General features: G+C 42.0%; 1 protein-coding gene across 1 annotated transcript in view; it reads right to left on the bottom strand.

Moving 5' to 3' along the window:
- The window catches only part of MAP1B (microtubule associated protein 1B), a 73,531-nt gene that overhangs the window by 3,932 nt on the left and 46,732 nt on the right, over nucleotides 1–22,867 (bottom strand). The window contains exons 3-5 of the mRNA XM_074933282.1: nucleotides 16,699–16,781; nucleotides 11,734–11,874; nucleotides 1,038–7,446 (exon numbers count right to left, since the gene is read on the bottom strand). Coding sequence (XP_074789383.1) covers nucleotides 1,038–7,446; nucleotides 11,734–11,874; nucleotides 16,699–16,781 — 6,633 coding nt within the window. The remainder of the gene's footprint in view (nucleotides 1–1,037; nucleotides 7,447–11,733; nucleotides 11,875–16,698; nucleotides 16,782–22,867) is intronic.

The raw sequence follows: 22,867 nt of genomic DNA, 5'->3' as shown, positions 1-22,867 counted from the left end.
AACACAGGTTAAAATATTAGATGTTACATTTTACACTTAATTGTCATTATCAATAAAAGTTTTGTCTACTGTTTACCTGGGAAGTATGCTTTCAAGAAGAAGAATTGCATGTGGAGCTGAAGCGCTGGAGGAATGTACAGCATGAGGAACTATACTGCTTCTTTGAAACACATTTACTAACAGAGACATGCAAACAATGGTGTAAGAAAGGAACAGTGGACCACTTAAAATGGGGAAGCTGAAAACGGTTGTTGAATGCTGGTTTGTTTGTTCTGAATCCTAGACCTGCTTCTTGTAAAAAGCTTTCAACAGGACAACAGTCCTCACAACTGCAAATCAAAGTATTCCCCAAACACTCTCTAACAAGATCTGCTGGAAACAACAGATTAGCACAATGCCTCCTTCAGTAATCTAATTAATATTTTATTACTACTTAGAATACACAACAGTTATTCAAAATTACATTAACTTTCTGTATGTTTAGTCATCACTGATGGCATAAGACTTTAACTAGATTATGTAATGTACATGCTTAGTTCACTGGAAGTGCTCTTACTACTGTTATATTTTTTTTTAAATACTCCTTTTAAAATTAATCCAGAAAATAAGAGCTTCCAATGGCTGATAGTACCTTTGCCTCCCACAATATTAAATTACATTAATTTATGTTAAAAGAATTTTGCCTGCTTGTTTCTCATAATGTATGAAGTGGTTCACTCTGCTACTGATTTCACTTAACCTACAAAAGTGATACTTTTAATTCTATTAGTTGGTTAACAGTTTGGACAGCTAGTATTAAATTCTTAATATTTTATGTACTCTTTGAGCAAACTGACACAAGTTGCTCAGATTACAAAAGCTAAATTAGTGAATTTCATGCATTTAAATGTGGCCTTTACATGCTGGTTTTATATTTAAAACCTTGACTTTCTTTGGGGATTTGCTACAAACAACATTCTCAGCTGATAAAAAGGCAAACTAGTTTCACTGCAACAACTAATAAAACCTTAACACTAGGGAACTGCTATTGTCTTTACCTGTGGTTGCAGTCTTTGCTGACTTGGATGTTGATGTATTTGCTGCATTCTTGGTGTCCTTATCTTTCTCTTCCACTCGAGACTTTACTTCTGGATTAGAGATATTTTTGGTTGCCTTTTCTACAGATTCCTTCTTTTTTGGAGAAGCGGTTTTGGAAAATTTGTCTAAAGATTCTTTTATAGCCGGCTTTGGTGAAGCCACTTGTTTTGATTTACCATCACTTTTTTTAACAGGAGAGGATGACTTGGTTTTAGTACCCTGCTTTTTTGTCTTTGTCTTTTCTTTGAGATCCTTCTTCAAAGGTTTACCCAAATTCTGATCAACAGGCAGAGCCTCTGGATCAACCATGGAAACATCAGGGTGCCTGGGGGAAGGGCTGCGATCCTGCATTGGGACAGGCGGTGGGTCAATGTGTTTGTATGTAATTGTCTTGTCCGTTGGAATGGTTTCTGACTCATCTTCTGAGTCAATGTTAGCATCTGCAGTGATTGAAGGACATTCCTCGGTCTCCGGGGGAACATCTGAATCAGTCTGAGATGGGGCAGACTCGCTCACAGACGTGGGAGGGGTTTCATCACACTGCCGCCCTTGCTGCTTTCCCCCAGAAGGTGGCTGAGCTCCCCCAGATTGAGTTAATGGTTTCTCTTGATCTTGAGACTGTTCTTCACTTGCAAACCACTCAAGGGGGTTTGGGTTGATAAATGAGGGAGAAAGTTCAGTTTTGGGATGTTTATATTCGCAAGAGGACACAAGGCATAAGTCAACGTCTTGACGGGATTCTGCTAACGATTTTCCTGGAGTGAAATGTGCACTTCCTTCATAGGAATAGCTAGTAGCTTCCAGTGACCTGGTAGCTCTCCCAGTTGTCTCAAATGAGTAATCTGTGGCTTCAGGTGAACTGGAGATTTTGCCAGTTGTCTCACAGGAGTAAGCCATGGCCTCGGGTGACCTTGTGGTTCTCCCAGTTGTCTCATAGCAGTAGCTAATGGCTTCTGGTGACTTAGTGGTTTTTCTTCTTGTCTCATAGGAGTAATCCATAGTATCAGGTGATCTGGTAGCTTTCCCTATTGCCTCATAGGAATAATCTGTGACCTCAGGTGATTTGGTGGTTTTCCTTGTTGTCTCATAGGAATAATCTGTATCCCCAGGTGACCTAGTGATTTTCCCAGTCATCTCATAGGAATAATCCGTGGCCCGAGGTGATCTAGTAGATTTTTCAACTGCCTCATAGGAGTAGCTAATATCCTCTGGTGACCTAGTAGTTTTCTCTGTGGCCTCATAAGAATAACTAAGTTCTTCTGGTGACCTGCTGCTTTTTTCTGAATCTTCTTTTTCTGGGCTGAGTAAAGGTTCTGGACCATGTTTTCTTAGGTGTTCCTGGTAACAAAAACCTTTGACAGAGGACATCTGCAGTGGCAATGAAGGGATATGACTAGTTGACACCACTTCTGTGACTGCAGGAGGTGAATCTGGAAAACTAGGAGAGTACAGAGGAGAAGATTCCCTTGGAGTTAATGGAGATACGTCAGACTTTGGTGACAGCTTTTCTCCTAGGCTCTGCACCTTTTCTGAGGTAAAAGAAGAATGTAGTGACATATCTCTGGGTGGAACAGCACCTGAAAAAGTTTCCTCTGGCAGTGGTGAAGTTACCTGGGAAGGTGTATGAGCTGATGAAGTTGAGGATGAAGCTTCAATTTGAGAAACTGAAATAATTTCTGAAATATCTTTCTCCTGGGAGTAAGATGACTGCTCCACAGGAGAAATCTTTTGTGCAAAAGTAGGCTCCTGTATATCTGAAGGGCTATAATCTACTTCTGTTGGTCCATTTTCAGATATATGGTGTATACTAGTGCCTACAGTAGGATATTCTGGAGACTGCCTACTAAAGTCCATTGCTAAAGACTGCTCAGGGGACTCCTGACCAAATTCTACTGACATAGTTGACTGCTCAGGTGATCTGTGATCATGCACTGGCGTTCTTGATTTTGCAGTTTTAGGTGAGAAATCTGGTGGAGATATTGACATGGGCCTTGGGCACTCTTCCTTAGATGGAGATATTTCTGTTTCCTGAAAAGTTGTCGGTGTTTGTACAACCGACACTGAAAGGGAATCATCAACTTCAGTAGAGTGAGGAGATCCAACCTCGGCATGCAAAGAAGGAGATACATCATCAGTAGTTGGTTCTGGAAATGAACTGGTAGCAACAGATGCTGTAGAGACAGAAGCTACTCCTTCTATATGGGAATAGGTGTCTTCTGCTACAACTTCATCAACAGGAGTTGCAGACTTGTCAGAAACAGTGCCTTCAGAAATTGACATTTTGGTATCTTCTTTTAAGGAACCAAACTGACTAATATCTATTTGAGTAGGTGAGAGATCACCTGCTAATTTCCGCTCATCCAAGATCAGTGAAGACTGGGAGCTGCTGGGTTCTGTATCCTCCATTTTCCTTTCTAGGCTGAAGCCTTCCTTAATTACCATAAACTCCATGCTTTTTTCATCTTGTTTTTCTTGGAAAAGGCCCACAGAGCTGGCTTCAGAAGTTGGGCTCATCTGAACAGGTGATTTTTCTTTTTCAGGTTTCCCCTCAGAAGGACTTTGGTAATCTCTGGTGGGAGACTTTAAATCAGCACTCAAAAATGTATCATAAGTGGTCTCTGAACCTATCAGTGGTGGACTCCGTAGAGGTGAAAGAACCTTTTCAATAGGAGATTCTGAATCTGGCACAGGTTCATCCATAGGGCTTATTCTGGGTTTTGCAGACTCATCTTTGACTTCACTGAATTCAAAGCTAACAGGAGCTTCTGTTGACTTTTCACTGGTTTCAGAGGGAAGCTGACTAGACTTTTCATCAGTGGGAGACTGATAATAAGGTGTGTGGCCAGCACTACCAGCAGCAGACTGGGAGGGAGATGCTACTTCTAACGTTTTATCTTCAGGGCTTGCACAGTGCTCTTCAGCAACTTCCTGATGTACATCAGGCAGTGTGGCAATGGAGACAGGCTCAGACGAGACCTTGATCTCATTTGGAGTGAGTGAAAAGTTCACACTACGTTCACTCAGAGGTGTTTTGGCAACAGGTGATGGAGGGGACAAACTGCCAGCTTGACTCTTGGCCGGACTATGTTTTTCACCAACATCTTGCTGATAGGGTTCTTTGATTTCTAATTTGGCAGTGCCTTGGATTTCACTTTCTTTTTGCCGGTATACATCTTGGAATGCAGATTTACAGAATTTGTCTTCCTCTAATGAAGAAGGTGGTGAGATGGTGGAAGCTGAGGCGTTATAGTCTTTACCTTCTGTGGCTTCTGTTTTGGATCCTTCAGATAATCCATTAAAAGCATCTGGAAGTGGAGAAAGTTTAGGTCTGCCAAACTCTTGAGAGTACAGTGATGTCTCATATTTGGTAACGTTCACATACTCCTGAGAGGGTGACTCACTTTCCTCATTGTTAGTTTCATCACTCATGACATCCCGGGGTGTTGACATTTCATCCATTGGAGTCGGTTCACTGGATATTTCAATGGTAGACTGTGTGTAACCTGAAGTAGCAGTGAATTCCTCAGGTTGATCTTCTCTATTTTCTTCATCAGAAACAGTGGCTTCACTTTCTGAACCACCAGGTAATGTCTCATCATGGATAGAAGAGGCTGGTTCAACTGCTGGAGACTGAGGCTCTGAGCGTTTTGTTGGTGTAATTATGAGTAGGCCATATTTATCTTCAACTTCACCAGCTTCTGCAGCTTTGTCTACCACAGCCATCACATAATCTTCTTCAGCTTCTATTTTTTCAGCTTCCTCTTCATCTCTGATGTCTTCTGCTTTGTCTTCCTCATCTTCTTCAGTCTCTTCAGTTTCTGCCTTTTCTATTCCTTCTTCCCTGTCTTCTTCCGCCCGTTCATCTGATGTCTCATAATCTGCCTTTTCAATATACTTTTCATCTTTAATGTTAGCATCTGCTTCAGCCACTATTTCTTCTGAGCTCTCTTCACTTTTTTGTGGGTGCTCCATATATGGTTTTGTGGTGTCCAGTGGTGTCTTTTCTTCTTCATCTTCACCTTGTTCTTCAGCTTCTTCTGTCTCTGCCTTTTCTTCATAATCTCCTGCTTCAGATGATTCCTCCAAGCCAGTTCCCTCATCTTCAAACTTTTCATTGTCATCAACCCTGTGCTTTTCCACAGGTTCCAATTCTTCAGGTGTCTGTTCGCATTCACCCTCAGCCTCTGTGGTAGTTATGCCTTCATCAGAGGACTCAGCAGGTCCTTCATTATCTAATTTTTCTTTTTGTACTTCAAAGGCCTCCTTTTGTACTGTGCCAGTGAGTTTCAGTTCATTCTGTATAAGTACAACCTGAGGTTTTGTTTCTTTTATTGTTTCTACTTCTTCAGCTTTTAATTCCTCAAAATCCTTTGTTAAATCCTCTGGTGAAGACATAAGGGATCTCTCCGCTTCAAGTTCCTTTCCACTGGCTGTAATTTCTGCAGCTGCTACAGCTGCTACAGTTGTGGCAGCAACTCCAACTGCTGCAAGAGCAGCTTGTGCTCCACTGACTTTGATCTCCTTCTTCACAGTCTTAACTTTTCCTTTTTCCTTTGGCTTTCCAGCAGGTACTGCTTCTTTTTTAGCAGGTTCCTCCTTCTTTTGTGGTTTAGGCTTTGCTGCTGGCTTTTTGGCTTCAGCTGAAGGAGGAGCTGTCTTCTTTGTTTCTTTAGGAACCTTTTTGATGTCCTTTTTGACTTCTTTTTCTTCCTTCTTAATTTCCTTCTTCTCTTCTTTTTTAGCTTCTTTTTTAGCTTCCTTTGGTGGAGCTTCTTTCTTTACCTCCTTCTTAATTTCCTTCTTCTCTTCCTTTTTCATCTCTTTTTTAACTTCTTTCTTGATCTCCTCTTTTTTCAGTTTTTCCTCTTTTTTGATGGGTGTTTTTTCCTCTTTTTTGGAAACCTCTTTCTTTGGTTTTTCTTTTTCCTCTTTCTTTTCTTCAGGTTTTGCTTTGACTTCCTTTTTCACTGGCTTCTCCTTTGACACTTTTGGTTTTACATCTGAAGTTTGTTTTTCAGGAGTTTCAGATTTAACTAATTGTTCTTCTTTACTTGTTATGTCTTTTTCTGCCACTACAGGTTTGGTCTCCACTTTTGCTGGTTTCTCTTTTTTAACTGGAATTTTTTCTTTGCTTTCCAACTTCTGAGGCTTTTCTGGTGCCAGACTAGGCTTTGCAGGCTCTGGTGTTTCTTCTTTAGATTCTTTTCTGACAGGCTTGCTTGGTGGTGTCTTTGCAGCAGGCTTGAGACTCTCCTTGCTGTCTGTTCGTTGTTTCAGCTTTGCTTGTTTCACAGCTGGACTAGCAATGTTGCCAGTGAGGTCTTTTTGTGTAACTATTGGTTGTTTAAGGAAGTCTAAGTGTCTGAGTTTTTCTAGTCCTTCTAGAATATTATATTGGGTGCTGTTTCCAGGAAAGAGAACTCGTATTATTTTTTCTGCAGGATTAGCTGGATGCCAGACAATCAGGGATGAGACAGAGGTGAAGTAGGATAATGGAATGTCTAGTTCTTGGCCATTTTGTAGTAGGAATTCAGCTCTATCTTTGTTAGTACCACTCCATTGTTGCATAAAATATTGCATCTCTTTGCTATTTTTGACAGGATTAAGCACATACATCTCAAGTTTGCCAACTCCCATTTTCTGAAATAAAATGATGGGGTCAATGGTATTTCCCATATTTCTGAAAAGAGGTTCTGGCTTCATAGACAATTTATTTAAATACTGGAGCGTAAAACAAGCTTCTTCTACACTCCTTTTTACTTTGAAATTAGGATCCAGGTTCTTCAGGTTCTCAGGTACATTAAGAAATACAACTCCTAAATCAGGTGAGATCAGATTTTTCATCCAGTCACTGTTGGTAGTAGACCCTTGGGACTGTTCCTCTTCTAGTTCTGCTATCTTTCGTTGAAGCATGCTATTGATTCCTGGCAGGTTGTCATCTCCGATATGAGTGAGCAGAATGGAATCTACCCTGTCCAAGTGCCGGATAAGTTTCCAAAAGCAAGATTTTCTTTCAGATCCTCCATTGATAAGCATGTTGAATCCATTCACTGCAAACAATGCAGAGTCCCCTCTTCCCCCTGGGAAAATATAACAGCAGGGTTTTGAGAGTTTCAGGAAGCCTCCTGAGGTTGGAGGTTCCAAAATGTCAAAAGGTGATGGCACTTCTACTGATTCTGACAGATACTCTGTGAATTCAGAGAGTCCTTCCATTTCGGGCAATATGGAAGCTGAGTTGAGTTTAATGTTAATAAAGTCTTGAAGGTTATGTCTGTCAAGGTTGGAATTTTTCCAGTCCCCTTCCTCAGGGCAGAAAAGAGTTAGGCTGGCTTTGTTGGCAGGGTGTGTGGTGCTCAATAATTCACCAATCTAGGATTGTAAAACAGAAACACAAGAAGATTCATGTAAATTCATTTTTTAATGACAATTAATGCCAGAACATAGTATTTCCTGATCAGATTAAAAAAAAACAACCAAAACCCAAAAAACGCAAAACTGTTTCCATTTGCTTCTGCACTGTTGAGTAAATGTCCTAGAAGCTAAACGAACCTGTTACTACAATTAGTTTACCACTGTATTTTTTTAAACACAATGGAAGACCTTATTCCTGTTCCTATTGCCCAAAGGACAACACTACCCCAAAGTTTCCCCATACTTCCTCCATCCTTTATAGGAGGACAGTACAAGCTTTTATATTGGTAAGGTGTGAGGACTATGAGGCTAACACTGCCAGACCTGCCACTACCACTATCACTGACTCAGGAGTCTTCCTGCTGCCCCAGACCATTCAAAGACCCAGTCAAATATCTAACAGACAAAGCATATAGTCTTAACAGGCAGAGAGTAACTGCAACCCAGAGAAGGCCAGCATTCTCCCAGGGGCAGCTGCCTTCCTCACCTCTTCTCTCACGGGATATATTCCACCACACCATTGTTGCTGCAGTTCTTCCTGCAGGCTGGGTCCTGAAAAGCCAGCATGGCTCCCTGATTAGCAAGACTTGACTGCAGGAGACTTGACTCTCCAGAACACTAAGAAATTAGTTATTGCTTCAGAAATGCAAAGAGCTTCAAGTTTTGTATTTCTGAAACTATGAGGTACAGGGCTAAAGAAAGAGCCAGAAAAGAAGTGTTACGGTTAAAAATGCTCTTGTAATTATTTAGATTTTAAACTCATGGACCACAGAAGTTGAAATCTAGAATAACTCCATTAACTCTGACAGTATTTGGTGACATTAGTACCAAGACCAGATGCTGAAACAAAGGCACAGAAAACAAGTTCTGTGCCATAGTATGAAGAGCTGTTGTTCTGTTCCAGTCTGAACTAAAATTCAATATTTGATGGTTCTAGAATAGTAGACAAACATGAGAAAGTATGACATATTTAATATCTCCTCCAAGTTCCACAAATAATTTCATTTTACTTTTTAACTGACAATTAGGTTAAATATAGCCCATTTCTGTTCTATTTGATCTTAACAAAGAGATAATCAAACTATGTAAACTTCTTTAAAGAAGTAATTCAGACATAAAACATCAGTGCAAAATTTGTCAGCACATCATCATGCAAAATACCACAACGTTCTTTACAGAGACTCAACTGTCAGTTCAAGCTGTAAGAACAGTTTTCATAAAGATGATAAAGAATATCTTACAGCTGAATGATTTGAAAGTCTTGGACCACAAGCTGAATCAGCAGAAGAAATTAATATATAAAGAATTAATGATGTTTGGTTGCACCAGATCTCTTTGGGCCTCTGTGTGTGTATGTCTCACTTCCTTTGTGTTACAATTTTCAGCATTTACCAAAAAGAAAACTCAACAAAGATGCAATGACTGTTATCCAAAGAAAAATAATCCAACAAATACTTAATTAAAGGAGAAAGTAAACATTTTCTATCTTCCTTTGTCAGCCTTATTTGGTATAAATAAACATCACCCATATGTCAGATATGGCTTTGTCTGAAAAGGAGCAAAGGAAACAACAGAGCAAAACAAAATAAAAGGAGGAAAGGATGAAAGATAAGGAAAATAGGAGAATCACTCATGTTTTTTACTGCAGAAATAAGAGAGACAGCACAAACCACAGCTCTGACATGGATTTAGGATCTTGAGTGTAACCCTTATGTTGTGTCTCTGATCAGAGCTGAAAACACATTATTAGGGAAAGACAAAAGTAGTAAAATATTACTTCCTCTGAATGAATAAATCCAACTCTGTTGCACACATAAGGAGATAATTTGAGTACAAACTATTTCTCATGTAGGGCAAATTATCAAAAAAATCATACGGCAATACACTGGGATACTGAATATACTGGGCCATGGTTTGGGGTTATTCCTCTCCAGTTTATATTATACCATATTTGGATTCTGCTTCATACTCCAAAATTCTGACTTTCTTTGCTCCTAAAAGGTGGTACACGTAATGCAGACAGTGTTAAGGCAGTGATAGTTCAGGCCAATGAAAAGTTGGACAAAAATTATTCCTGAAACAGATGATATCTGTTAGGAATAGCAAGTTCAGGAATGCCCCAGAAAAGGCCTCAATGTATTTGCATTTCAACTGGTGACACCAAGGATATCGACAGTTCCACTGCTTATGCTATTTGATAACACAAAGATGTAACTTCTCCTGCTCTTGTCTGGATTCAAAGTCACTCTATGAGCAATGAAATGTATCTGTGAACCTAACTGTCTTTTCAAGCACTGAGACACACCTGTTGAGGAATCCTCAAGTTTTAAAGGTGCCACAGCTGGTGAAAGCAAACAGCAAGTTGACTGCTCAGAGAAAACACATTTCCTATCCTGGACCACTAAGGTAAAAAGAAAGCTTTTCCTCTGCTAGGTGTTGTTGCAGAGGCAGTGAAATGGGACATCTTCAATCTTCTGGCACAAGAGAGGTTGAAAACACCACTTTCATCAGGCATTGCCTGCAGGGAATTCTACACACTAGAGATGGATTTCTGAATGAGACTTCATAGGAGTATACCCCAAAGGGTATTTACTTACTTGTAAGCACATTCCTTGACCATAGTTTAGGTTTGGTCCTGTGAAGTAAAACTGGGCAGAGACCAGAAACACCAACTCTACATAGTACTCATCAAACCTTACATGTTTATAGAATCATAGAATTATTTAGGTTGGAAAAGACCCTTAAGATCATTGAGTTCTGTTGTAAACCTAGCACTGCCAAGTCCACCAGGGTCAGGACAGCACAGTAATTCTTTCTTCTGATCAGCACTTAGAAAACCACTAATCACTTTTTTCTAGCCCTTTTTTCTAACATTTTTTTCCAATCTGTAGACCACCTAAAAATTTCCCTGTAATGGCACCCTTTGAAAAACGTCACATGCACAGGCTGCAGTATGGCAAACGCGATCCTTCTTTGTTTTTGTGAAATCTTATAGAAGCAGTCAGAGCCCAAGGCTTCAGAAACAACAACCTGGAAGCCAACACTTTCAAAGAGACAGCTGGCTGGTGCACATGCTACCAGTCACAGAGATATGCCAAGTGAGCCTGACTCATAACCCACAGGAGTACACCTTGCACGCTCACCACTGCGGCAATCCCTTCACAGCTTTAACCTATGTCCAATCACCACCCCTCCGCTTTCCAGCCAACAATTTTGTTTCCTAACAGGGATGGTAGGATTTACACCTAGTTTTGCATGTAGTCATGAAGTAATTATGTGTCACTAATTAGCCAGAGATGCAAGGAACTTGGGTTGGCAATATCATAGAAAAGTAACTCTGAAAACTGCCAGCAAGTTTTAGGTGTCACACTTGTTTCAGAGAGCAGGAATCCAGCTCTTCCTCAACCCTATAACCATATCCTGAACAAAGAGGCTTTGAGAACGGGATCAAATGGATACAATAAGGTCATGCTGGAGCTCATGCAAACTTTGCTTTTTCAGTGCTGAACTTTCAAATCTCACTCCAATTAAATGTTCCTAATTAATTCTGGAAACCAAATTCCTAGGGATGCAGCCATATAGTTTATTTAAATATATACTTTACACAGCAGCCAAATTAAGTGTGACAGCTTGTTTACTATGGGTTCCTGCCCTATGGGAGCTTTCAGACACAGTACATTAAGCAAGACAGCAAAATAACAAGTCATGAAACAAATGTCATTAAATACTGCTATACTTCATATTTACCCTTTTGGTATGCAAAAATCACAAGATTTACAGATTTCATGGGCCAAATTTTAAACACTACTACAAAGAAGTCAAACAGGTAGGTGGTGCAAAAAACTACAGCTATTCCAGCAGACAGCCTCTGTCGTATTTAATGTCACCTATTACTTAGCTGCTACCAGGCAAGAACATGGTGTCGAGTTCAATTTGACTGCTGTGTGTGTACACTTTAGATAAACAACCTGTGTCTTTTAAACACAGCACTATCTCCTTCTATTGTTAAAAGGCTCCTTGATTTTCTGTTTCTGGAAGCTGCAATTTAATTTCCCAATTTAAAATCTATTTATTTTGTGAAGCAATTTACATCATACCTAGAGTAAATTAAATGTTTTGAAAGAAAGCCTATAATCAGCATCAGGCTGCTGATGGTAATTCTAACAACACAGAGGGACAGTTTTAGTCTTCTAGAAACCTCTGCCATCACATGACAATGCATGCAAGACACTTTTCTGAACATACCTCTTGATCTGTGAAGATCTCAATGAAGTTCTGGAAGGAGAAGGATCCTGACTGAAGAATGAGTTCTCCTGTGTTTTCAAAGCATTGTCCAGTTAGTACAAGGAGCTTGTGTCTTGCAGCATCTGTGATCATTAAGCGCACCTGGAGTGAAGGAGAGAAATACATCAATAATGGGAGCTATGATGTGTTTCTATATTCCACTGGGAATGTGCGGTTTATCTCTCCTAATTTAAAACATATTTTGCACCAGAGTCTCCCAGGACTGTCAAAACATTATCACGTTATTATGCTGTTTACAAATGACAATGAGAAAGGTGCAAAGGGAAAAAAAAGGAGGGACAAGAAGCAATTAGAGAGAAGATCTGATAAATAAACCATACTAACAACATGGAAAAAAGAGCAAGGAGCAGAACAGAATAAAATTTGAATGAAAAAATAATATTTTCAATGAACAAACATATTCCTTGTATGACTCAGTGAACTTTAATAGCACTCTATCAGGACAGTCTTGGTAAACTGTGTCCCAGGCACTCCTGGGGGATAACTGCATGCGTCAGACACAGTTTTTGGAAGGTTGGCCTTCTATTCTCAGAGCACAGCATTACTTGTCATTCAGTTGTGAAAACATCACTGAAAAGTAACAGCCACAAATCACATGCAAAAGTGTCATGTTTAGACTGTCATTCTGTTGTAACCTGAATCATCTAGAAAGTTAAGGGATTATACTCCCTCGCCATAATCATAAACCTGAACTTCAAGCACACAGATAGTCACATGCACCATTTACATCTCATGATCTCACTATTGACACTATAAGTTTAAGTGTGTCAAGCCAAGACCTTTTTTAATATACAGTAGTAAATTAAGTGGATGCCTGATGGCACAAAAGAGCTTGCTACTGAGAAATAATGTTCTTCTGCATTTTGAAGTAACTCAACTATTTTAAAGTAGATGCTCATTACTTTATTTGACCCTCACTACAGATCCTCTTTCCCCTCTGGAAGGAGATTTACTTGCATGCTAAGAGAAATCCATATATTCGGTGTATTTCTGTCGGCTGAATTCAACTTAAATTTAAAAACAAAACTAAAGAAAACCTGTGTAAGATTCTGTACTGTGAGTACATTTTTTTGCAAATACTTCAAAAATCTTGTCCAACACAAAAAATCAGTTCAGCCTATGGTAAGGTGTGAATTTCAAGTAACTAATTTTTCTGTTTAAAGAGAAATTAAGTTAAACCAGAATAGTGATTTTAGAACAAGGCTATTGACGTATTAAACTACATGAGCAGACTTCATCTGGAACAACTCCACATGACATTGCATCCAAGTTCTATCTCCACGGAGATGACATAATCACCTCAGCTCTCCTAGCAAACTATTCTTTCAAATTTTTATATTGATTGTTAAGCAATCAGCTGTTTTAAATAATTCCTGCTCACGCCAGGAAGGCTCAGCCTGAATCTCTGCTGAACAACTTGCATTTTCAGTACAAGTAGAAAAGAGGCACTGAAAAGTATGTAACTCTACCACATTTTCATTGTTGTTTTATTAAATAAGTGACCCTGATGCTGAGCAGCAGGAAGTTCTTTTAATTAAATGCAGAACTAATGCTGGTCTGTCATTAATTGTTACTACGTAATTATAAATTCAGCAATATCCCTGCTGGATCAAGTGTATCTATTTCTATTTCAGATAAAAATATAGATAAGTGCAGCCGGCTGTCTGATGTGTGCTGCTCAAAATCTTGTCTGTTTTAGCTTTATTAAAACCATGAAAGAACTGGCTTCCTCTTCTATGTTTTCTCTCATTTCTGGCAGAAGTGCTGGGCAGTCTGCCAAATTATGTGTAAACCCACCACGTTTTCCAATAGCCAAATTATTTCCTGACTTGTGAATCACTGATGTGTGACTGTCACATAATTCTCCTTCAACTTATTCTATTAATTGATGATGAAATACATTCTGCAGAGCTAGCAAACTATGGCAAGAAAAAAGTAAATAAATGTTTGCAGATTACAGAGCATAATGTAGGATACGTATAGAAGACTTTCAAGACACATAAATTCTGTGTCTGTGTATAACCAAGGCTTCCCAGAGGACTACCAGAAATTCATCTCCTGATTTCCAAACCACTCCATTTCAGAAGTAACAGCTGATTTTGTTCAGCTTTACACTTGCTTGAAGTCCCAAATTGTTGGAAGCAAACAGCAAGACATAGCCTCAGTCAAAATGGAGGTAAAGTTGGAGTGTGAACAGAGACCGGAGCGTCAGCAGATGAGCAGTTTCCCAGACTGATAGGACAGTCACAGAAGTGTTAAAGCAATGGAGTTGAGTCTTCTTAACTGTTCACAGGGGTTTCAGAAATTTGTTTTCTTTGGGAAAAGAAATCCCTTTGGGCCTCTCTCTTCTGGGAGGTATTTTGGCAATTGACAGAACATGACAGGAGCTCTGGGAAGAACTGTGCTCAGACTACCATCAGCATGGCTCTTACCAGACAGAATAGCAAGAATTTCTTTTAATATAATTTTCCTTTGTTTTTCCTGAATGGATAGATTCAAGTTCCTCTTCTGTTGAAGTCAGAGCTCTATGGTATATCACTGTCTGAACAGACACAACCTGGAAATCTCTCAATATATGAAACTAAGTTTTCTATTTGCCATAACGGTCATAACACGTCTATTCCAACCTCCAATTTAAATCCCCTGCCTCTTTCTTATTGTCTTTTTCTGGTTTATGTCCAGTCAAGAGTCTTACCTAGGCAGCCAAGGTAAATCTCAGCTTGTAACTTCTATATGTGACCAGTTTAGCAAGATAAAAGAGAAGAAAAGACTGCCTCCCACAGTCTAGCAAGAGGACATTAATCTAGCCAAACACCTTTCAGAGCCAAAGGAGTAAAGCCAGGGTTTAAAGTCATTAATGCGCCTCAGACCATGTTCTTCCATGTGGTCAGCCATTAAAGGTACAGAGGAATAACGACAGAAATGGCATTTCCCTACATTTGGCGGTCCCTTTGGCTCTTCCCTCCCTCCACACACACACAGAGTTTATAGCTTTCTACTCTGAACGCGTTAGTGTATTAAGAGCTGCTACCCAGCTGACCCTCCTTGCTCCTTACCAAGTACTTATAATGCCTTGTAAGAGATTTTCATGCATAGTGTTTTAGTGAATGAGCCGCCACGAAGTAAGTTGACAAACTTATTTAAACTTTTACAACTTCAGAAATTTCACAGCATCACAGAATCATTTAGGTTGGAAAAGACCTAGAAAATCATCTAGTTCCAACCACTGACCTAGCACTGACAGTTCCGAACTACATCAGATCCCTCAGCGCTGTGTCGACCCAACTCTGAAACACCTCCAGGGATGGGGACTCCACCACCTCACTGGGCAGCCCATTCCAACGCCCAACAACCCCTTCTGGAAAGAAATGCTTCCTAATATCCAGTCTAAACCTTCCCTGGGGCAACTTGAGGCCATTCCCTCTTGTCCTATCACTTGTTACTTGGTTCAAGAGACTCATCCCCAGCTCTCTGCACCCTCCTTTCAGGGAGCTGTAGAGGGCGATGAGGTCTCCCCTCAGCCTCCTCTTCTCCAGACTGAACACCCCCAGTTCCCTCAGCCGCTCCTCGTACGACCTGTGCTCCAGACCCTGCACCAGCTCCGTTGCCCTTCTCTGGACATGCTCGAGTCATTCAATGTCCTTTTGGGAGTGAGGGGCCCAAAACTGAACCCAGTCATCGAGGTGCGGCCTCACCAGTGCCAGTACAGGGGTCAGATCCCTTCCCTGTCCCTGCTGGCCACGCTATTGCTGACACAAGCCAGGATGCCATTGGCCTTCTTGGCCCCCTGGGCACACTGCTGGCTCCTGTGCAGCCGGCTGTCAATCACACCCCCAGGTCCCTCTCTGACTGGCAGCTCTCCAGCCACTCCTCCCCAAGCCTGTAGCGCTGCTGGGGGTTGTTGTGGCCCAAGGGCAGCCCCCGGCATTTGCCCTTATTGACACTCCCCCAGTTGGCCTCAGCCCATGGCTCCAGCCTGTCCAGGTCTCTCTGCAGAGCCTCCCTACCCTTGAGCAGATCAACACTTCCACCCAAACAAATTTAATTTGTTTTGGAGTCTTTCCTCTTGTTTGTGTTTAATATCACCTAAGGCTGGTAACAAAACAGATTTTTCACTACATATTACAAACAGAACTGCTTTATTTCCCAACAGAAATGGTACTATGTCTGTGGTTCCAATCACAGGCTAGCAATGCAATTATCCCTATTTTTTCATCCTCCAGTATCACTAGTCAAATGTGTCAATTTTGTCTTTGAGCTACACGTTAGTTTCTTTGACTCTACTGAGTTCATTAGAGATTGGCAGTCTTCTGGGGGTCTCTCCAAAGTCCAATGATCATGTCACATGCCTTTATAATGACATTTAGATCAATCTGGAGTCACCACCACACACTGTTAATTCTTCTCGAAGACCTAATTTCTTTGGTGCAGTTCTCTGAGGTCTCACTGCACCTCCAGCCACTTTTTTCATGTGTAAAATAGACATCCAGAGCTACCGAACAATGGAGGATCAGAAGAAAAGCAGATGCAGTTTCACCACACTTGCCTCTCCATCACCAAGAAGGGAATTTGGTGCATTATGAGAAAAGAAGTGCTGGGATTAGAGGTCTATTTCTGTTCTATGCCTCTGGTGTTTTGTCAGGAGTCTGGGAAGCTAGGAAGAAAATTAAGGAATGGCTGATGTTTTTCACAGTATTTGCTCCTAACATGTCCTTTCATTCACAGTTAGGACCTGCTCTTAGTCCGCTATGACTCTGAAAGGCAGTACTGGGGTTTGTCAGTCAATAAGCTGGAAGGCAGTAACTGAAATTCAAGAAGCATCTCAACAACATCTGCTTCACTGCTCTCATCCTGTCCACTTACTAGAGCTTTCCTGACACATCCAAAAAAGTATTTCTGACTTACCTCAGTACTAACTGCTTCATCTGAGGGATTGATCAGGACTACAGTTTCTAAGACATCACTTCTGTGGTGAAGAATCTTCTGACCTGCAAACACAGAGAGAGAAAAAAAAAAAAAAAAAATAATTCAACCAGCATGGCTTAAAGCAGCACTTTCTATGAGCTTATTGTATGGCCCATTGTGCAACATCTCTCTGGTCATGCAGAGCAGCTCACACCAGCCACAGCAATCGCTGCACTGCTCATCTCTTTGGAAACACCCATGGCATGTGGTCCTGAGGGCCAGAAACAACACTCCAGAAAATTCAAGGTTAATGGTAACAAACTGGCAACAGCACCAGGTCTTGTCCCTTCCCCATGGCCGGAGGAGTCCCTGTAACTCACCTTGGTATCACAGAGCTGATGTGGATCAGGGACAGGAGTAACTGTCACCAGTTGAGCATCTGGCCCTGTATTTTCATGAATGTACCTACACCACAGCTAAGATTACACGGTCCTGTACCAAGCCCAGGTGGTTTTAAACGAGTTTTTCCAGGAACTGTGCAAGAAAGTCAGCACGGGCTGCAAACTTTCCCTGCAAGAATCAAAGCAAATACCTAGGCTGCATGCTGGTGCTGCCCACCATGGCTAAGAACCACAATTTGTGAGACATGCAAAGGAGTCACGGGGTGTCCCAGCTGCCCACCTCCACCCTCACTGTCCCGCTCAGCACCCACATGCTCCCTGGCATTCACAGTGGGAGTGCTCCCAAACCAGGCAGTGCCCCATGCAGACTCCAGGTCCCCATATGCACCAGACCTGGGGCCCACTCTGCCAAAACTCCCCTTTCAGCCTTCTGCTAATATTGATTAACATCAGGACACTGCAAGAAATTCCCCATGGGGATGTTCAGACACTTGCTGCTCTGCCCAGCTTCATCTTCCTTCTGCTTACAAAACCCATAGCAACCAATGTTAGGCAACAAGAGTGAACGGGCATACAACAGCTAACTCATGAATGAATAACGTCTGGGCAAGTTTGGAGCTGCCTCACAGCCTGCTGGCTTTCCTGCTTAGTAGTTAGTCTGCCTCTGTATTTAATAGTGATATTCATCTGACTGGGAGTGGATGCCAGAAAAACACAACAGGACTCTTGACATTTTTTTTTCTTATGTTAATTGGCAAGTTCTTATCAGGGTCTCGTTCTGTGAGAACTGCAGTGAGATTAATTAGCAGCCGTATTGTCATTCAGCAATCCAGACTGCTAATTAGTCCAAAAAAACAGAAGGGCTGTCCCTTCTAAGCAAACTTCTCGGTGCAATATTAATCAATTAAAATAATTAATTGTGCTTAAAAGGAAGTACGAGGGACATAGAACAATCCACATATTTACCAACTTAGAAAAATTCCCCTGCAAAGAGATGTAAAATAACGAGGCTGAGGATGGCCATGCTGAAAGGAGCTCTGCATTTCCGAGAACGCTGGGCAGCGTGGAGGCAGCCTGAGACAGTGGGCAGCTGGCCTTTCCCACACCGCCCCTGCCTCGGGCCTGGCTCGGTGCTGACCCTGGCCCTTCCCCAGGCAGCCCCCCGCCAGGCATAGAGCCCTGCCTGTGCCAGGGATGCCCTTCTCCACCTTGCCCTGCCTGCACCCCTCTTGTCCTCCTCCTCTGCCTTGCCCACTGAGCTGGCTGTGTGCTGCATCCTCTGCTGTTGCTCTGAGGAAGCTCTGCATTTATAAGCATAAGAGTTTACAATCAGATGACAGAAAGTGAAGGAGGAGAAAAGAATTTAATCTTCAAGTGAAATGTGAGATGGTGTTGTAGTTTACTCTCTTGTACATGACTTGCAGATAATCATTTGAAGAAACTTACTTTTCTTAACATACATTGCTTTTGCTATACTTCCTTGAAAGAAGGAGACAGACTGCATATTACAAAAGGGGGTGAGGGTAGATCTCCCTCTGCAGCATCCAATTCTGGCATTACCCTTTGTAATTCAATTTATTTTTATAGCTCTGCTTCCTTGACTAACAGGAATGCATATATAACACTACATTCAAAAAACATCCGGACAGCTCTGTTACCACAGACTCCTTCAGAAGATGCTCTGTAATCTGATATTTTTTATATTCTACAGATTTTCCTCAAATTCAGAGATTAGGCAGAGTTTACTCAATCTAGTCTTTACCACTGGTAAAGGAAACAAAAGAAATCATCACCCTTTAGTTGCCACAGAAATTTCTCGCTTAATAATGACACCAAACACACACTATGCTACAGGTCAGACTAAGCCTCATATATGATTAGACATTAACACATTAAACACAGGTAGAAAAAGCAAATTAGCCACATGCAAAGTTAGACAAATAGGCACAGTGTCCACCTGACTCAAAACACCCACTCTGGACTTAACTGAAGCTGCTCCAAGTCAGGTATCCGTGTAGCTGGGAGGGATCTGAGCTGAGGAGTCACAGCTCCTGCTGAACCAGCACTGATGGTGGTTACTTATATCCTATGCTCCTGTGGGCCAGACACCCAGCTCCAGTGGTTGCAAGGTTTCATACACCTTGACACTGATTCCCAGAGGCAAGTGCAGAGGTCTGCACCATATACACGGTGCCTGTTCAGAGCTCATGCCTGGCTGCCTCCCTCTTTGACTCCTCAGCACCAACGTGTGTTGCTGCCTATCATAAAGGGTGGGGACTCAGCACTGGCAGGATATGAGTCACTATGGGGGCTCCAATCCCCTGTAAAATTTAGGAAGTTTGTGGCCACTTGCCGATACCAGTAACATAAGCCGGTGTCATTGCTTGAGAAATAAAAAAAAATACCTCTTTTTTAAAAGCTATTTACAATTTTGTAAGAGCAACACAAGCTTACTGCCCAGGTTGATGCACTGAGATGCCCAGCTGGAATGAAGCAGTCTCTGACAGGGACAGTTTTATCAAACGGAAGCAAACTATCACACTGTGGGAGCAGAAAGCAGCAACAGTATTTCACAGGGACTGCAACTTGCTGAACTACAGATGGAGTGGGAGAATCTGAGACACATGTAGAAGATCTGGGGTTGATTTAAACTAACCCTACTGGATTTTTGCAGTTCATCTCTACACATTTGACAGAACATTTCTGTGATCTGTCAGAGGAAAAAAGGCAGAAACTTCCAGGTTGCAAAGAAGTGGTTGAGTGGATAGACTATACCTGCTTATAGTTTCTGGAAAGCAAGTCATAGTCCTATCTAAAGACTTTCAGAAATAAATATTAATTGTGTTTGGAATAAATCTAAGTATCTGCTGATCCTTGATTTTGTTAACTAAAGCTTCAGATCAAACCCAGATATGAATAAATAGTCTTGGCAACTGTTTGATTCAGAACCAGAACAGAGAGGAGAAGTATGTGACAACTGCTTAAAGGGTGATTTTCACATGAATCATCCCAGTTCCTATGGCCATAGGATCCTATTGTTTCCCTACTCAGCCAAATATCAATGACATTTATAGCAGGATTACTGAGATGGGGATGGTGTCAGTAATATTTCCTAGAGAAGTGATTGAACAGATTCCTAATTTACACAGTTGATTTCTTCCAGGCCAATCAAGCAGCATGATCATGGGGCCCAGTTTTAACAGTGATTATGTTGAATTTGTGCAAACACAACATGTAAATGAATGGCAAGGGAAAGAGAGCAAGCTCTCCTTCAAGTTTTGTTTAATTAAGGATCACTATTGACACTTCTTACTGGGCATGCCTGTGCAACAGCAGACCATGGGAGTGCATGCTGTAGGCAACAAGCTACTCAACAGAGGGGTTCCCATCAGCCCTTCCCTCCACCTGGGATGGACACCAGCACTCCGTTGCTCCCCATCAGTGTCATTCCCACACAAAGTAAACACAGAAGAAGGAGGAAATATTTCCTGTGATAATTCTTGGCAGAGAGGGTGAAGGGAGAATACCTTCTCCCTGAAGTTAGTAACTTTGACACCTGAGTTGGCATTCAAACACAACACTTTGGCAACTGTAAACATCTTTTCTTTTTCATTATAAAGAACTCTGTTGTTCAGAAGACATGACTGCTGTGTTACACCAGTCACCGTGGTGGCATTAGCAGATGGCACAGCTTATGAGGCTTGCTAACAAAACTTCCATCAGCCATTCACTGCAGTGAACTTTCTACAGCTGGAAATGTTCGCGGCTCCACACTTGAAAATAGCTCCAGGGCTTCCCCAGCTGCCCCCGTCTCATGGACAAATTTCCATACATTGAGGGGAGAAAAATCCTCCAAAATGAACCATAAAACAGCCATTCCTAGAGTTCTTTCTTCAGCTCTGAGAAGATGTCTTTAACAGACAAATACAACCACTGAGGAAAAGACATTTTCTCAAAGAACAATGCTGCATTTGAGGAGCAGCAATGTGCAACCTTTTTCCTTCACATCTCTGGGTATAGATGGCAGGAAAGGTAGAAGAAAACAAGCCTTTAGCAAAACCAGAAGTAATAAATAGCCTGAGGAATACAACAAAGGTCTTCACCACTGAACAAGAGGTCAGATGGAGCATGGTCTTTGAGCTGCTAAGACTCTGAAAGACAGTATTGGGGTTTGTGAGACACTGTGTTGGAAAGCAACAGCTGATGTTCAAGAATCATCTAAACTACATCTGTTTCAAATTTACCAAGTCTAATGCAGGTTATTTGAAGGTTATCATATCCCTTGCACATGATATATTTAAAGCAAGAAATTACTTTGGGAAAAAAAGGAGCCTTTCGCATAGCCAACAGTAATGCAATAACCTATACATTTTAAATAACTTAAAACTTGTAATTGTTTCACCTTCTTTTTCTAGCAGGGACTTCAAATTCACTTGGTAAAAAACCATCTGGATGGCCGGGCCCAAAGTGTTGTGGTGAACAGAGTAAAATCTAGTTGATGGCCAGTTACGACTGGTGTCCCCCAGGGCTCGGTTTTGGGGCCACTCCTGTTTAACCCCTTTATTGATGATCTAGATGAGGGGATCGAGAGCACCCTCAGTCAGTTTGCAGGTGACCCCAATTTGGGTGGGAGTTTTGATCTGCTCGAGGGCAGGGAGGCTCTGCAGAGAGACCTGGACAGGCTGGAGCCATGGGCTGAGGCCAACTGGGGGAGTGTCAATAAGGGCAAATGCCGGGGGCTGCCCTTGGGCCACAACAACCCCCAGCAGTGCTACAGGCTTGGGGAGGAGTGGCTGGAGAGCTGCCAGTCAGAGAGGGACCTGGGAGGGTTGACTGACAGCCAGGAGCCAGCAGTGTGCCCAGGGGGCCAAGAAGGCCAATGGCATCCTGGCTTGTGTCAGCAATAGCGTGGCCAGCAGGGACAGGGAAGGGATCTCACCCCTGTACTGGCACTGGTGAGGCCGCACCTCGATGACTGGGTTCAGTTTTGGGCCCCTCACTCCAAAAAGGACATTGAATGACTCGAGCGTGTCCAGAGAAGGGCAATGGAGCTGGTGCAGGGTCTGGAGCACAGGTCGTACGGGGAACAGCTGAGGGAACTGGGGGGGTTTAGTCTGGAGAAGAGGAGGCTGAGGGGAGACCTCATCGCCCTCTACAGCTCCCTGAAAGGAGGGTGCAGAGAGCTGGGGATGAGTCTCTTGAACCAAGTAACAAGTGACAGGACAAGAGGGAATGGCCTCAAGTTGCACCAGGGAAGGTTTAGACTGGATATTAGGAAGCATTTCTTTCCAGAAGGGGTTGTTGGGCATTGGAATGGGCTGCCCAGGGCAGTGGTGGAGTCCCCATCCCTGGAGGTTTTTAAGAGTCGGGTTGACATAGCGCTGAGGGATCTGGTGTAGTTGGGAACTGTCAGTGTGAGGTTAATGGTTGGACTAGGTGATCTTCAAGGTCTTTTTCAACCTAGATGATTCTGTGATTCTGTGAAATTTGTTCTACAAAAATGATGTATTAACCAACTGTTCAGCATGGTTATTCTATGTTATCGAGTATTCAGAATTCTGGATGACTGGTCATGTGATGGTTGCTATTTCTTCTACTAACTGAATAAATGTATTTTTACTTGTTTTGAACACAAAGATCAATGGACATAACTTGTCAAATAATGCCGTAATTGTGACCAGCTCACAGACCTCTCCACTGTCAACCTGGAGGCACTACATTGCAACGACTCTAGGCCAAAAAGAAAGGATCAAGATCCCCTTTTACAG

This window comes from Athene noctua, chromosome Z (assembly GCF_965140245.1).
Source record: "Athene noctua chromosome Z, bAthNoc1.hap1.1, whole genome shotgun sequence".
Classification (NCBI taxonomy): domain Eukaryota; kingdom Metazoa; phylum Chordata; class Aves; order Strigiformes; family Strigidae; genus Athene; species Athene noctua.
This window is presented reverse-complemented; position numbering and strand designations above follow the sequence as displayed.